We start from the raw sequence: 12,464 nt of genomic DNA on the forward strand, positions 1-12,464 counted from the left end.
AGCTCTACAGGTCACTGCAGGTCACTACAGGTCACTACAGGTCACTGCAGACCTAATCACTGCAGACACAGAATCATCTCAAGTAAACTCCTGACGACTCCAAAGCAAAAGGTATTTTAATAATAACTTGTGCCTCGACTAAAAGTAAACTGTGTAGAATCAGTATTTTGAATTTATAAAATGTCTGTTTTGTTATGACCAAAAAAACTAAATGATAATTGTTCTTCAAAAGAGCCACTGCTGTGTCACATGTGTCTGTGAAGCAGCTTCAGGACAAACATGTGAAGTGTATGTTATATGACTTGTATAATCTAAACATATGAAGTGTATGTTATATGACTTGTATAATCTAAAACATATGAAGTGTATGTTATATGACTTGTATAATCTAAAACATATGAAGTGTATGTTATATGACTTGTATAATCTAAAGCTGTGACATGTTCTGTTTGTCTCAGTCATACGATGGAGCTGAACGGTGCAGTTACTGAAGTACAGAAGACTGCGTAGCCATGGAAACAAAGTCTTGTTAAATACTGAGATATTCAGTATTTAACGCAATAATGTCACATTCATGTGCATATAACTGATGTAAAAAGAGTGTCTTTATTTCCCCCTCCATTCTTTATTAAGGTATGAGAGGTTCTGTCTAGAGGAGTTTTTGTTTATAAGAGTTCTTCTATTAAGATCAATCTATTAAGAGTGTTTTTTAAACTTCTTATAAGTTTTCTGTCCTTTTCCTCTGTATCTACTGTGTTGCAACAACAAAATTTCCTCATGTGTTGACAATAAAGGAATATCTTATTTTATTCAGTTTGTTCTATTTGACTTATACAGGTTGTTTTATCATTGTTAATATTTTTATGTTGCACTGAATCACCAAAGCAAGTTCCACTGTTTGTGAATTCTGTTCTTTGACAATGGAATAAACCTTTTCTGATTATATTAATGATGATAATAATAATGAACATTACACAGACTCCAAAACCCCTTAATAAGGGACTCCCACATTGTAGCTTTAAAACTCATTGGAGCTTTAAAACTCAACTAAAACTGGCTAAAATCAATTTATCATTTGTAGTTATAATCAGATTTGCATTTATTGAACAAGTTCATTCATGTTCATTATTTGTATTAAATACATTAATAAACAAATGTGTTTTGTATTTATTAAAGATTGACATGATAAAAAAAACGACACAAAAGGAAACTGAATATAATTAAATACTGCTTAACTCAATTATGTAACAGAATAGATGATTATATTTTATATTTCTTCTCATCTGATTAAAAAAAATGCATATTGGCCAAATTATATTATGTAAATAAATAACTGAAAAGTTAATAACAAAATAAATACCCAAACCAAAAACTACAGAAAATGATGAGGACGTTATTAAACCTCTAAATGTAATTCATTGTCATTAAACCAGACTTTTTATCTTAACACTTCTTTATAATTCTCTTAAATATCAGAGCTTTACAACATGATACATGTATATTTATAGATGGATATAACAATCCATCATTATACGTTACGTAAACAGAATATTTCAAGCCGAATTATTCCAAAAGTCCGTGTTGACTTCTCAGTCTTTCACGCTGCTGTGACGTGCGCTCTCCCGACGCCAAAGCCTCACGGCGATGACGTCACAAAAGTGGGAGGAGATATACCACTGTTCAGGAAGTAATGCGGAAATAAAAAACTTTTTTGGAACCATGCGCCAATGAGCAGCTCCATAGGTTTCAATGGCGGCCATCTTGGCTTCCGGGGGCTTGGGTGGCACTCATGGTCCAGCATAGATGTGAATCTAGCCAGGACCCTCCTGTCCCCCACCTCCTGCACCGAGTCCAGAGCACAGCCCAGGACGGAGCTGGACTTCTTGATGACTCTGTCCAGCCTCTTCCTCTCCCTCTCTGTGATGCTGCTGCTCCAGCAGGCCACACCGTACAGGAGGGCCGATGCCACCACAGAGTCGTAGAAGGTCTTCAGGAGTGGCTCTGTCACTCCAAAAGACCTGAGTCTCCTCAGGAGGTAGAGCCGACTCTGGCTCTTCCTGTACAGTGCGTCTGTGTTATGAGTCCAGTCCAGTTTGTGGTTCAGATGAACACCCAGGTACTTGTATGAGTCCACTCTCTCAATGTCCCGTCCCTGGATGTTCACTGGTGAGGGGGCAGTGGAGTGGCGTCTGCGGAAATCCACCACCATCTCCTTGGTCTTCCCCGCGTTGATGAGGAGGTGGTTCCGCTGACACCAGTCCACAAAGTCCTGCGCCAGTCCTCAGTACTCCGCGTCATCGTCGTCCGTGATGAGTCCGATGATAGCAGAGTCGTCAGAGAACTTCTGCAGGACACAGCTGTCCGTGTCATGTCTGAAGTCTGCAGTGTAAAGGGTGAAGAGAAAGGGCGCGAGGACAGTGCCCTGGGGCGCCCCCACACTGCAGGTCCAAGTGTCAGACACACAGTCCCGTGCTCTCACAAACTGGGGTCGGTCTGTGAGGTAGTCCAGGATCCACTCTGCCAGGTCATACTCCACACCAGCCGTCTCCAGCTTGTCCCTCAGGAGCAGCGGCTGGATGGTGTTGAAGGCGCTGGAAAGATCGAAGAACAGAATCCTCACAGAGCTGCCAGGCTTTTACAGGTGAGAGAGAGAGCGGTGCAGCAGGGAGATGACGGCGTCCTCCACTCCGATGCCAGACCGATATGCAAACTGCAGCGGGTCCATGGCTGAGCTCACGGTGGAGCGAAGGTGGTTTTGTGCCATCTATGCTTCTGCTTTAGCTAATTTTGGATAAGCCTTTTTATACTTTTTTTTTTTTAAGATAAGATAGTATATGAAATAATTTGCCCATGGATATAAGCAAGCAAAGAGTCCCAGATTGCCTTGGCTGAGGTTGTATCATTATTATATAGCCATACCTGCTTGCCAATGCCCAATCTTGTCATCTTTTGAAAGCTAAGCAGGGCAGGGCCTGGTTAGTACTTAGATGGGACACCGCGGGATCACAAGGTGCCACAGCGGGCGGCTGGAAGAAATATTGTTGTGTCCTTAGGCAAGACAAGTAGTCATTTTTAGAAAATCTGTAATTTATTTTTGTAGAAATTTGCTTAATGATGAATTATTTAGGAGATGTGCTTGGAGTTTCCACCTTTTGTGTACACATTTACTTCAATTTAATTCATTTTCAAGTGGCTATGAGCAGAGATCATTCTGGACAGGTATTCACATTCTAACACATCTGGCAGCATAGAGCTAGCAGTTACAAACATATTCTTGTATACACTTCATGAGCATGCAAATAATTAGAGTAGTCTCTTTCCGTTGGATGCATTCGTCTTCATATATCTACATAATATTTAAGACAATTGCAGCCTTTGAGAGTGGAATGTGAGCCTTACTTGATCTATCCATGCTTGAGTTTAGAATCAGGTTCAAATCTCCCCCTGAGAAACATTGACCGTATAGTTAAGCAGACTCTAGAGGTAAAATAAAAAAAAAAAAAAAAAAATATGTAAATTTTTTATTAATGAAGATAAGTTAGATAAGATAAGATAGTCTTAAGTTCAGGAGCAGGTTCACGCCCCTTCCGGAAACTACACTATTTAAGTATCCAGGTCACACACATCACTGTTTGTGACTTTGTGCCCCTTTGTTATTTAAATTATTCTAATTTAATTAATATTTAAATTATTTAGACGGGGGTATCGAGGCCCAGGAGCCGACAGCCCTCATCGCCAGAAGCCCCAAAACAGCATCCTCTTCTGTGCATTTGTGTTTTTCATGTTTCTCGTATATCAATAAAAATGTGGTGGTCCTTCCCAGTGAACCACTAATATTCTTCCATCTTAATTTTTTTCACTTAGGATATTTTTGTATAATTTTTGGTGTAATAAAACTGCTACACTTCTTCACTTCTTTACTTCACACTTATAAAAGACTTTACCCACCCAATCTCTTTTTTACTCATCATGTTCCTTATCTGGGGAACAAATTTGTATGTTCTTCCTGTGTCTGGGTATGGTTCCTCCAGGTGCTCTGGTTTCCCATACCTCTAAAAACATCCTCAGCCTGCCCAGGGACGACACGTGGAAATTAGCTTGAGCTACAACCTGGTACAATGCATCTTTCTTGAAAAGGTTAATGTATATTGTGCACTGTCCCTGTCTCAAAATAAAGTATTCCACATGTTATTATTTTTTCATTTGAAAGGGTTATTTATTACAACAACATGATTAGATTAATAATGGCATTGCAGTTATTTTATTCAACATTCAATAATAATAATATTAACAATGACAGAAATGTGACCGTCTCCGCTACAAGGAAATCATAGATGAATTAAAATAAGTGTATATTAGAAAGTGAGTTCCCCCAGGATAAACATCAGAGTCAAATAGTCATGTAGTCATCACTAGACAAGGTGGTGTATTAATCTTCACTCACGGAACCATACAGCGCCAGGGCATCCATACACTACGCCATCTTGGATTCTACTGTGTCAGACCTCAGTGTGTGGAAGGGGAGTTTTTAACTTAGTTTGGTTTCTTGTCTTCTTTTTGTCACCATGCAGCCTGCTGTGAATGATGAGGCCAAAGGGCTTTCCTCCTGTGTTTAAAGTGTGTGTGAATCTGAAAGGAGTGACAGTATAACAGGCTACTCTCTCCTAATGCTATAGTGCTTTTAAAATACCTCAAAACTATCATTCCTATTTACACAGTAGCCAGTAGCAGATTTCTGAATGTAATGTAATGGGTTTGTTTGTGTAAAAAATTGTACTGCTAAAATTGTAATGTTTTTGAGTGTTCTTTCTAGTTTGGGTTCCATACAATGAGAAGTCTAAACGTTTCCCTAACAGTTAATCTCTTTACACAAAAGGCCACTTTGTCATTGCAACTGCTTTGCTACAATATGTAAATCTGTGAGGAATGTTTCTCCAAGTTTGATTAGGGCAGTTTTTGCACTTGTTGATGGAAGCGCGCTGCATGTCATAAACTAGGGAGTATATTCCTCATGTCCAGAATATGAACAGCAGAATATTGCTGAACAGCACAAATGACTAAAACTGTTGCCTAACCCTCCATCCCACCCCCATTCCTTCCCTCCACCCCTCTCTGCTTGTCACATGTTCCTTTCACAGCATAGAAAAGTTCCTGGATTAGCGCAGAATTAACACAAAGCAGCAACGCCACTCCAGCTCCACTCCTAACAACAGAGGCGAGGCAGAGGAGGACTGCGACACGGCTCGCTCAAGACACTCAAGTGTTCTGCAACATCTCCCAGAAGTCCACAGTGCACAGGCAGGCGGCACCATCCCCACCATCGGCACAAGCAACCAGGATCTGTGGTGACCAGGTCCTGAAGGATGGAACAGAAGCAATGTCCTGGGATACTGGTAAGTTGGCAGCTCATAATAATGTATCTTACTCAAAAACTGTGTGTAGAACATTGCTATCAAGCATACAAGGCCACATGTTGAGTAACAGCATGTCCTCTTTTCCCCTTTTCAAACTAGCCGTATAAAGCCTTGACCTAAAGCGGGCACTTTCACCATGCAGCAAGCGCGTGGCATCTCACAACTAACTTCATCTTTTATAATGTTGTATTTAATAGAAATAAAAGCTTTACATTCAACCTGCCAGGGTGGTAGCTGGTGCTTTAAACCTTATAGAATGCTTTTGGAAACGTAGAGGTACATGTGTCAGTGTCCGTCCTGGGCCGTGGGTGAACTTTTCAATAGGGGTCCGGTGTCATTGGCAGTCAGGTCACTGCTCACTCTCCCTGCTCCTCACCAACATTTTCTGTCCTTCAAACAACTCTAAAGTCTTGTTGTTCCTTGACATTCTTGCCTGTTTGAAGTCGCCTCCACTCTCTTTTCAGTGGCATTTTCACAATGTCCCTTCCTTGTTAGAAAGCAGTGCCTGATCAAAACGGAGACATTTTCAGCCAGCTCTCTTTGCACAAGACGTATTTGAAGATGTGGGATGGAAATTTGCGTCTTTGTGTTTTTGTCTGTTATCTGTTCTTTGAGTAAGTGTAGGTGTCAATCAGCTTTTGCACAACATGATGAACATTGTATAATATGTATAGCTGTTACATTTCTTGCGTTGGTTTTAATTGTTGAGCAGCCAAACTTCAACTGTGTAGGTTGTTATTGCCACACTCAGGCACTAGAGGGACACATAATGCATTAACTGCAGTAATTTGTTTCACAGTATGCTGAACCAAATGTAAAAAAAAGATGTATTGCCTTAAATATAATAATAACTAGTTGTAAACCAAATATATCTCCTATTATAATTAAACCTAATGTTATCCAATCATCCAAAAAGAGTGTAATAAATACATTGAGGTGAGGCCACATTTTAACTTGAGAAATTAGGACAATGGTAAAAAAGTAACATGCTTTTACTTATACTAAAGGTAAACATGGACAGAAGTGCTTGACTATACCCAATGAAGCTTCGCTCTGGGGACACACAGCTGCTCTGCTCATGGCTGGGACCTTTGTCTTGGTGGTGACTCGTAGTGATGGCACTAGTGTTTCATTCAGAACTCTTTGTGAAAAACAACGTGAAAACTGTTCTGTTGCCACCTTGATGGATATTTTTTGTTGATTTGTTTAGAAACGCTCCAGATTGTATGTTTTCTCTTAACTTCCTCCTTTTCCCTTGAACTTATTTATGCTGGCCAAGTAGTTGGAGCCATCACCCTAAATCTTTGAAACACAAGGCACTTCCTTCTTGCTACTGTTTGGCTTGACCGGTAACCTTCCGCCAGAACGGTTGTGTCCAAACTGAATTCTTTTGCTCATTTACAGTTTCAAATGGCGTTCTATCTCGTTAATCTTTCTGCATGTCACGCCTGCTCTTAGTGCACCGCTTCCCCTTAACAGACGAGCAGATGGTGCTCTGGCACAAGCCGGACTGGAGCCGGTGCTGTCTTTTTGTCTGTGCACCACAATATGTTTGCTCGGCCTTTCTGCTCCAGGATATATGTTTAGGGTCTAAGACGCACCGAGGTGGAGGGAGAGGAAGGCCGCCCCTCAGTTACAGACCATATGGAGGTGGTCAAACACTGAGCTGGCCGCAAGTTTGCCTTTAATTTTGATCCAATATGAGTTGAACAGTTGTGGCTGAGTAACTTGGTGAAAGATATTCTAAAGTTGTAACAATCTATGTTGGCAATAGAATACATACTGACGACATATGAGAGCCATGAAGTAATGCAGATGTGTTTACAGCCACAGTCAGTTGTGTGTACAGTATGTGAGTGTGAGTTTTCATGTCCCAGAGTTGTGCTGCTAATGTGTGCTACAGTCAGTGAAGTGGAACAAAATTAAATAGAAATAAATTGTTAGTGCCCAAGGTCAGGACACACAGAAACCTATTTGGGTGCTGTGCATACTATCATTATATGGAAAATGCTCATTTATATATACAAGCTTAGCAGGTGCATATCTATGCATCTTCATCAGGGGCCAACCAATAAGCATGTAATAAATGAAGGTACACTACCACTGATATACAGTGAATAAATACATTTTTATATCTATTCAGGTTAATGTATATTTTATTTATGTATTCATGTATTATTTTCTGTATTCATATACAGTATTACTAATCAATACATTGATTATTGATATATACATATATATATACATATATGTTATATTGCACATATTTTTATAAGGGCAATAACACATGAACAAATACAGGGTGCATTTATAGTGCCTATCCTGAGTTACTGCAAGGTTAAGTATCCCTGCTGTCTGCCTTTAGGGAGACGGACCAACAGATGTGTAGAGAAGGCCGGTGCTGGAGAAGTTAGACATTTTGTACTCAACCTTTCTGGCAAGCTGAGAAAGAGCAAAAAATAAACAACGTTAGTTTAACTGCAGCCACTGTGGCGAATGTACAATTGAGGGACAAGGGCCGCAAATGCCAAACACGTCCACTGCTGGGCACTCTTTAAAAGGTAACCCACCCCCAGTGTATGTTTATGCACACCACCACCACCACCACCACCACCACCACCACCACCACCACACTGTGTTCTGGATCTTTAGATTTCATTTGATAAAACCACTCAGGCTGAAAATGTACTTTTTTCTTTGAAATTCTTCCTCTCTTTTTATGGTTTAATGGCTCTCCTTTTTATACCTTGACAAATAAGACATGTGTGCTTCCTCTCCCGTCCTCCTGAAGTGAGTGCTAACACTTGGTTAACACTTTGTAGTTTGTACCCTTTAAATCTTCTCCATATTCTTCTGGTGGTATTATAATTTTCGACGGTTTTCATGAGCCTATTCAAAAGCCTTTCAGAAATATATTTAGGTCATTGGTTGCGCTTGAACCCCGCTTCTGTGATGTTTTTGTTGAATGGCAGTTATAAGCTTGGGACGAGGGGGGTCTGATTTTCTCAGGACCGGACACACGCCTCCTTGGTGTTATTTATTAGGGTTCCTCCTCCTTTGCAGTGGCCCAAATCCAACTAAACTGCCTGATTTGTTTGTCAAATTACCACATTTGTAAGTACACAATTAACCATTGCTTTGTTATAAAGCTGTTATTAATCTTGATTTGTATTGCATTATTGGAAATAACAAACACATTATAGATATAATACAATAGACACAATACAAAACTTACCCAGTTTACAGACAAGGCAAACTTGCTCCCTCATATCAATTCTCCACACTCCTATGTATGGGACATAGTTTATAAAACTAAATTACATATAAGTCAATATAATATAGAGGGATATAACAGAAAAACTTGTCTGTGTCCAACTTATAGTTTTGTGGGACATAAAAGATAAGAGAGTGGGGGGGGGATAAATGAATTGAGAATTGAAGAGACTCTGAGGTATGAATCATGTGTATTTTGGTCAATTCTATCAGCATAGTCAATGATGATTAAAACTACCAATTTTTTCTGATCTATTGAGTGAATTGGTTAGATGACCAGAAAAGTGGACTTTAAGAGGTTTATGTTCCTTTAATTATATAATCAATATGAGGATTAAAGTCTGTACACTTCATATACTTAATGATTATTTTAGTCAACTCTTTTGAGAGCAATTGTGCTAGATTTTATACATAATTCACGTTTAATATTATTATTCAATTTGGTTAGCTTAGCCGTGAAAAAAATATTTTAGTAATCATATTAATTGTTGATGGTGGTATTTGAGTTATTATATTGACATGCCTTGATTTGTGCAGCTTTTTAGTTTGTTTTAAATTTTAGCAACTCGATATTTTTATATTTTGCATGCTGTCACAACATTTCTGCTTTTATGTTTTAGACAATATCACCCACTTACAGTATATGCATACTTTTGAAGCATCTACTCCTTTTTTACCCTTATTCTCTTATCTCATCAACAACTACTTGAGCCACGTGAGGCCAACTTCAGTCACATGTCCCTCACTTTCATCCTCAGCAAAGGTCCCATATGTTTGTCAAAATGTGTATGTTGTGTGCCTTTTCCAGCCCGATTTGTTCCCATGCCTTCTCTCCAATGAGCCCCACTCTCCCCGGGGGTCTGAGCCCAAGCCTCACGCTATTTATACAGACCCAACAGCTGGGGCCCTCCCAGCCAAAGCAGTGAGGGATGAAGCAGATCGGGGGAAGGGATAGAAATTATCCTGGAATTAAACCAAGCGGTTGAAATGTCTCTCTGTTCATATCTTTTTTCACTCTCTTGTCTTTTCTACGTCATTCGTCTCATCTCACCTGAGTGTGAAGAGTAGCCAGGTCAGGTGAGACTAAGCAGCGGACAAAACATGACTTACCAATTTGAGTCCTGTGTGGCATCCTGCTTTTCTAAGGTCTTTGTTGGCAACTGTCACTTTCTACCCCTCTTGAGCACACTTCATCTTTCCAGCTCGTATTAAAGAGCTGGCCTTCATACAACTCGACAAGAAAGCCTGATTTTCCCTCCAACTGCAATTCAACACATTTTGTCCTTTTGTTGCACTGGACAAAGCCAACCTGCTGTTGCAAAACTGAGCTTTATTATCTTCTCTGCTGTGCTGCTCCTGTGGCAACTGTCACATTGTTAAGTACTGAGAAGTCTCTGTCAGTTACTTCTTCAAAAGGCAGCACTGTCCCTCTCTGCGACTTGTGAACATCTCGGGGAAAGGCTCATCGATGCTCTTGGCCCTAGTGCCCCGGTCACAGTCAGGAGTCCCATCACAGGCCTGCTGGGCTAATGAGAGGGGAACATATTAGACTAATTGTGAAAAGGGACAGATACATAGATTGAAAGTGATGTTATAAGCCAAGACATGTTCCCTGTTCCCCTGTGAAATTAGTCTTTCATTGTAAAAGCAAGTTGATTCATGGCTCTTAAAGAACATGGAGTCACGCTGTGAGCTCTTGTAACAGACCGTTCATTAATGAGCTGCATGCGCTCTGTATGATAACATGTGGCTAGTTATGGCTTGAGTTTATTGTTCTCCGTTAGTCAGTGTATTGTGGATTCATGTGCAAAAAGGAAAAGTGTATCTCTTTTATAAACTTCATTGCCAGGTCATTTTTGTAAGTGAGAATGTATTCTCAACTGAACTACTTGGTAAAAAAATGACATTATTGGCATTAATGTTTTCATACAGCTGTATGCAAAAAGCCTTTTCTTTTTTTTATTTTTTTTATCTTGGATTAGCGTCTACGCATTCTACTCATTGTTAACTCATTACAAGACTGATTGATTGTTTGTTTGTACATATGTCTTGATTTTAGAACCACACGTTGTGAAAGGCACAGTAATTAAAGAAGACATTCAGGTTTTTATCGGATACATACTGTAGTTATAATTGACCTTCAGAAATGAGAATAGGAACAGACTAGACACATAATCTATACATGGATCATCGTTTCATAAACTGCGTTGCCGGATCGTGCTGACATTTCGCCTATGGAGAGCTGCTGAACCCTATCTGTATGACCACTTTTTGAGGACAAAACAACAGTTCAGAGCAGTAGGGGTGTTTGGGAACTAAATGTTCTAATAATAAAACGTAATACCTGGACTTGACTTTCATCCAAATGTCATTTACAATTTGAAGGAGCTGGTTTTGAGAAGCTAGACTATACTGTTAGTAGAATTGACCGTGCGCTCTGGGTGGAGTTTTACCCTGAAACAGCCCTGCTTTTGTTTACACGTTAGACTTGTTAAAAATGACTACCGTAAACTTTCTTTGATGGATCACTCCTGGACAAATGAGAGATTACTGTTCATCAACAAATCCATATTTGTTATATTTTGTCCATATATGTTTTTCTTTGCTTGTTGACTCACAATAGAATACAGCTACAAATGATTTGTGAAGTCAGCTCAAAAGGGAAGGGAGCGGGCAGACAGTTGAGATGTGAACTCACACTCACGGGACAGGCATATTTTGTATCTGAGTTGTACCCTAAACCTTATGCCAAAGAGAACGTGGATGTATTAGGCTTGGTTTTGGTTATTGTCATGATCTTTGAATGTTGAAGTGGATCTGAATTCTGAACTGCATTTTGAAGAGAGCTGCTATGTGCTAGAAATCCTATCCTATCTAATTGTTGTGAAATATCAATGTGTTGTTTGTGAATCCCTTGTAAGGGAAATTCATTCACTACAGTTGACCCATTAATCAATGCCGGAGCAAGCTGCTGCGGTGCAGCACTCGGGGGGCCCAGTTCCAGATCTTGAGCTCGACTTGGTCAAGACCACCAAGCTGGAGGATTTTACCAATAGGTTCCTATGTGGGTCTATCCACATGGAACAATGACTGGTGGCACGGTGGCAGAGTGGGTAGCTTCTGGGTTTGACTCCCGGGCACTCTGGTTTCCTCCCTCAACCCAAAACATGAAAAATGGGTCAAATGCAGAGGACAAATGTATTTACGGGGACAATAATATACAGTATACATTAGGAAGCAAAAACTGACACAAAGTTAATATGTTCTATATCAGAACAAATGCATCCCCAAAAGGGGAAATTATTTTCACATTAGATTCAGAAAGTGTTGCAACTTGAAATGACTAGGCTTAGGGCCTATTGTTCCTTAAACCCCTGACTAAAATGAGCCCTAATTCCAACTCCAGCAGTTCCTGAACCATCTAGAATACAACCAAGCTGACCCTCTGTTGTTTTGCCCTCGGTTGTCTGATGTACGCTAAAGCTCTGCACAGAGGAATATCTTTTTTTCTTTTTTTTTTTTTTTCTTCATTCTTGTGTCTGGTTTAAGTGACATTAGTTTAAATATGCTGTGTTTTGACAATTAAACTTAAAAAAGTTAATCAAACTAAAAGTGAGATTTAGTCCACGCGGATTTAGTCCATACAAAAGTCTTATTAATTTAAATTTAAATGTTAGGGTTATTTTTTTAGTTGTGAGTTTTGAGAACAAACAGACCCTAATTAATTCCAGAATGGTTGCTTTGACTGTAAATAAGTGGGTTACACATTTATTTTTT

The 12,464-nt window shown here is 39.7% G+C and overlaps 1 protein-coding gene across 1 annotated transcript in view; it reads left to right on the forward strand.

The window, feature by feature from the left end:
• Positions 1-5,128: 5,128 nt before the first annotated feature.
• Positions 5,129-12,464, forward strand: part of slc6a9 (solute carrier family 6 member 9) — a 39,494-nt gene continuing 32,158 nt past the window's right edge. Inside the window, exon 1 of the mRNA XM_072440993.1 lies at positions 5,129-5,393. Coding sequence (XP_072297094.1) covers positions 5,364-5,393 — 30 coding nt within the window. The 5' untranslated portion in view covers positions 5,129-5,363. The remainder of the gene's footprint in view (positions 5,394-12,464) is intronic.

This window comes from Eucyclogobius newberryi, unplaced genomic scaffold, assembly GCF_026437365.1.
Source record: "Eucyclogobius newberryi isolate DKJ021-1_F unplaced genomic scaffold, fEucNew1.0.hap1 SCAF_12, whole genome shotgun sequence".
Classification (NCBI taxonomy): Eukaryota; Metazoa; Chordata; class Actinopteri; order Gobiiformes; family Gobiidae; genus Eucyclogobius; species Eucyclogobius newberryi.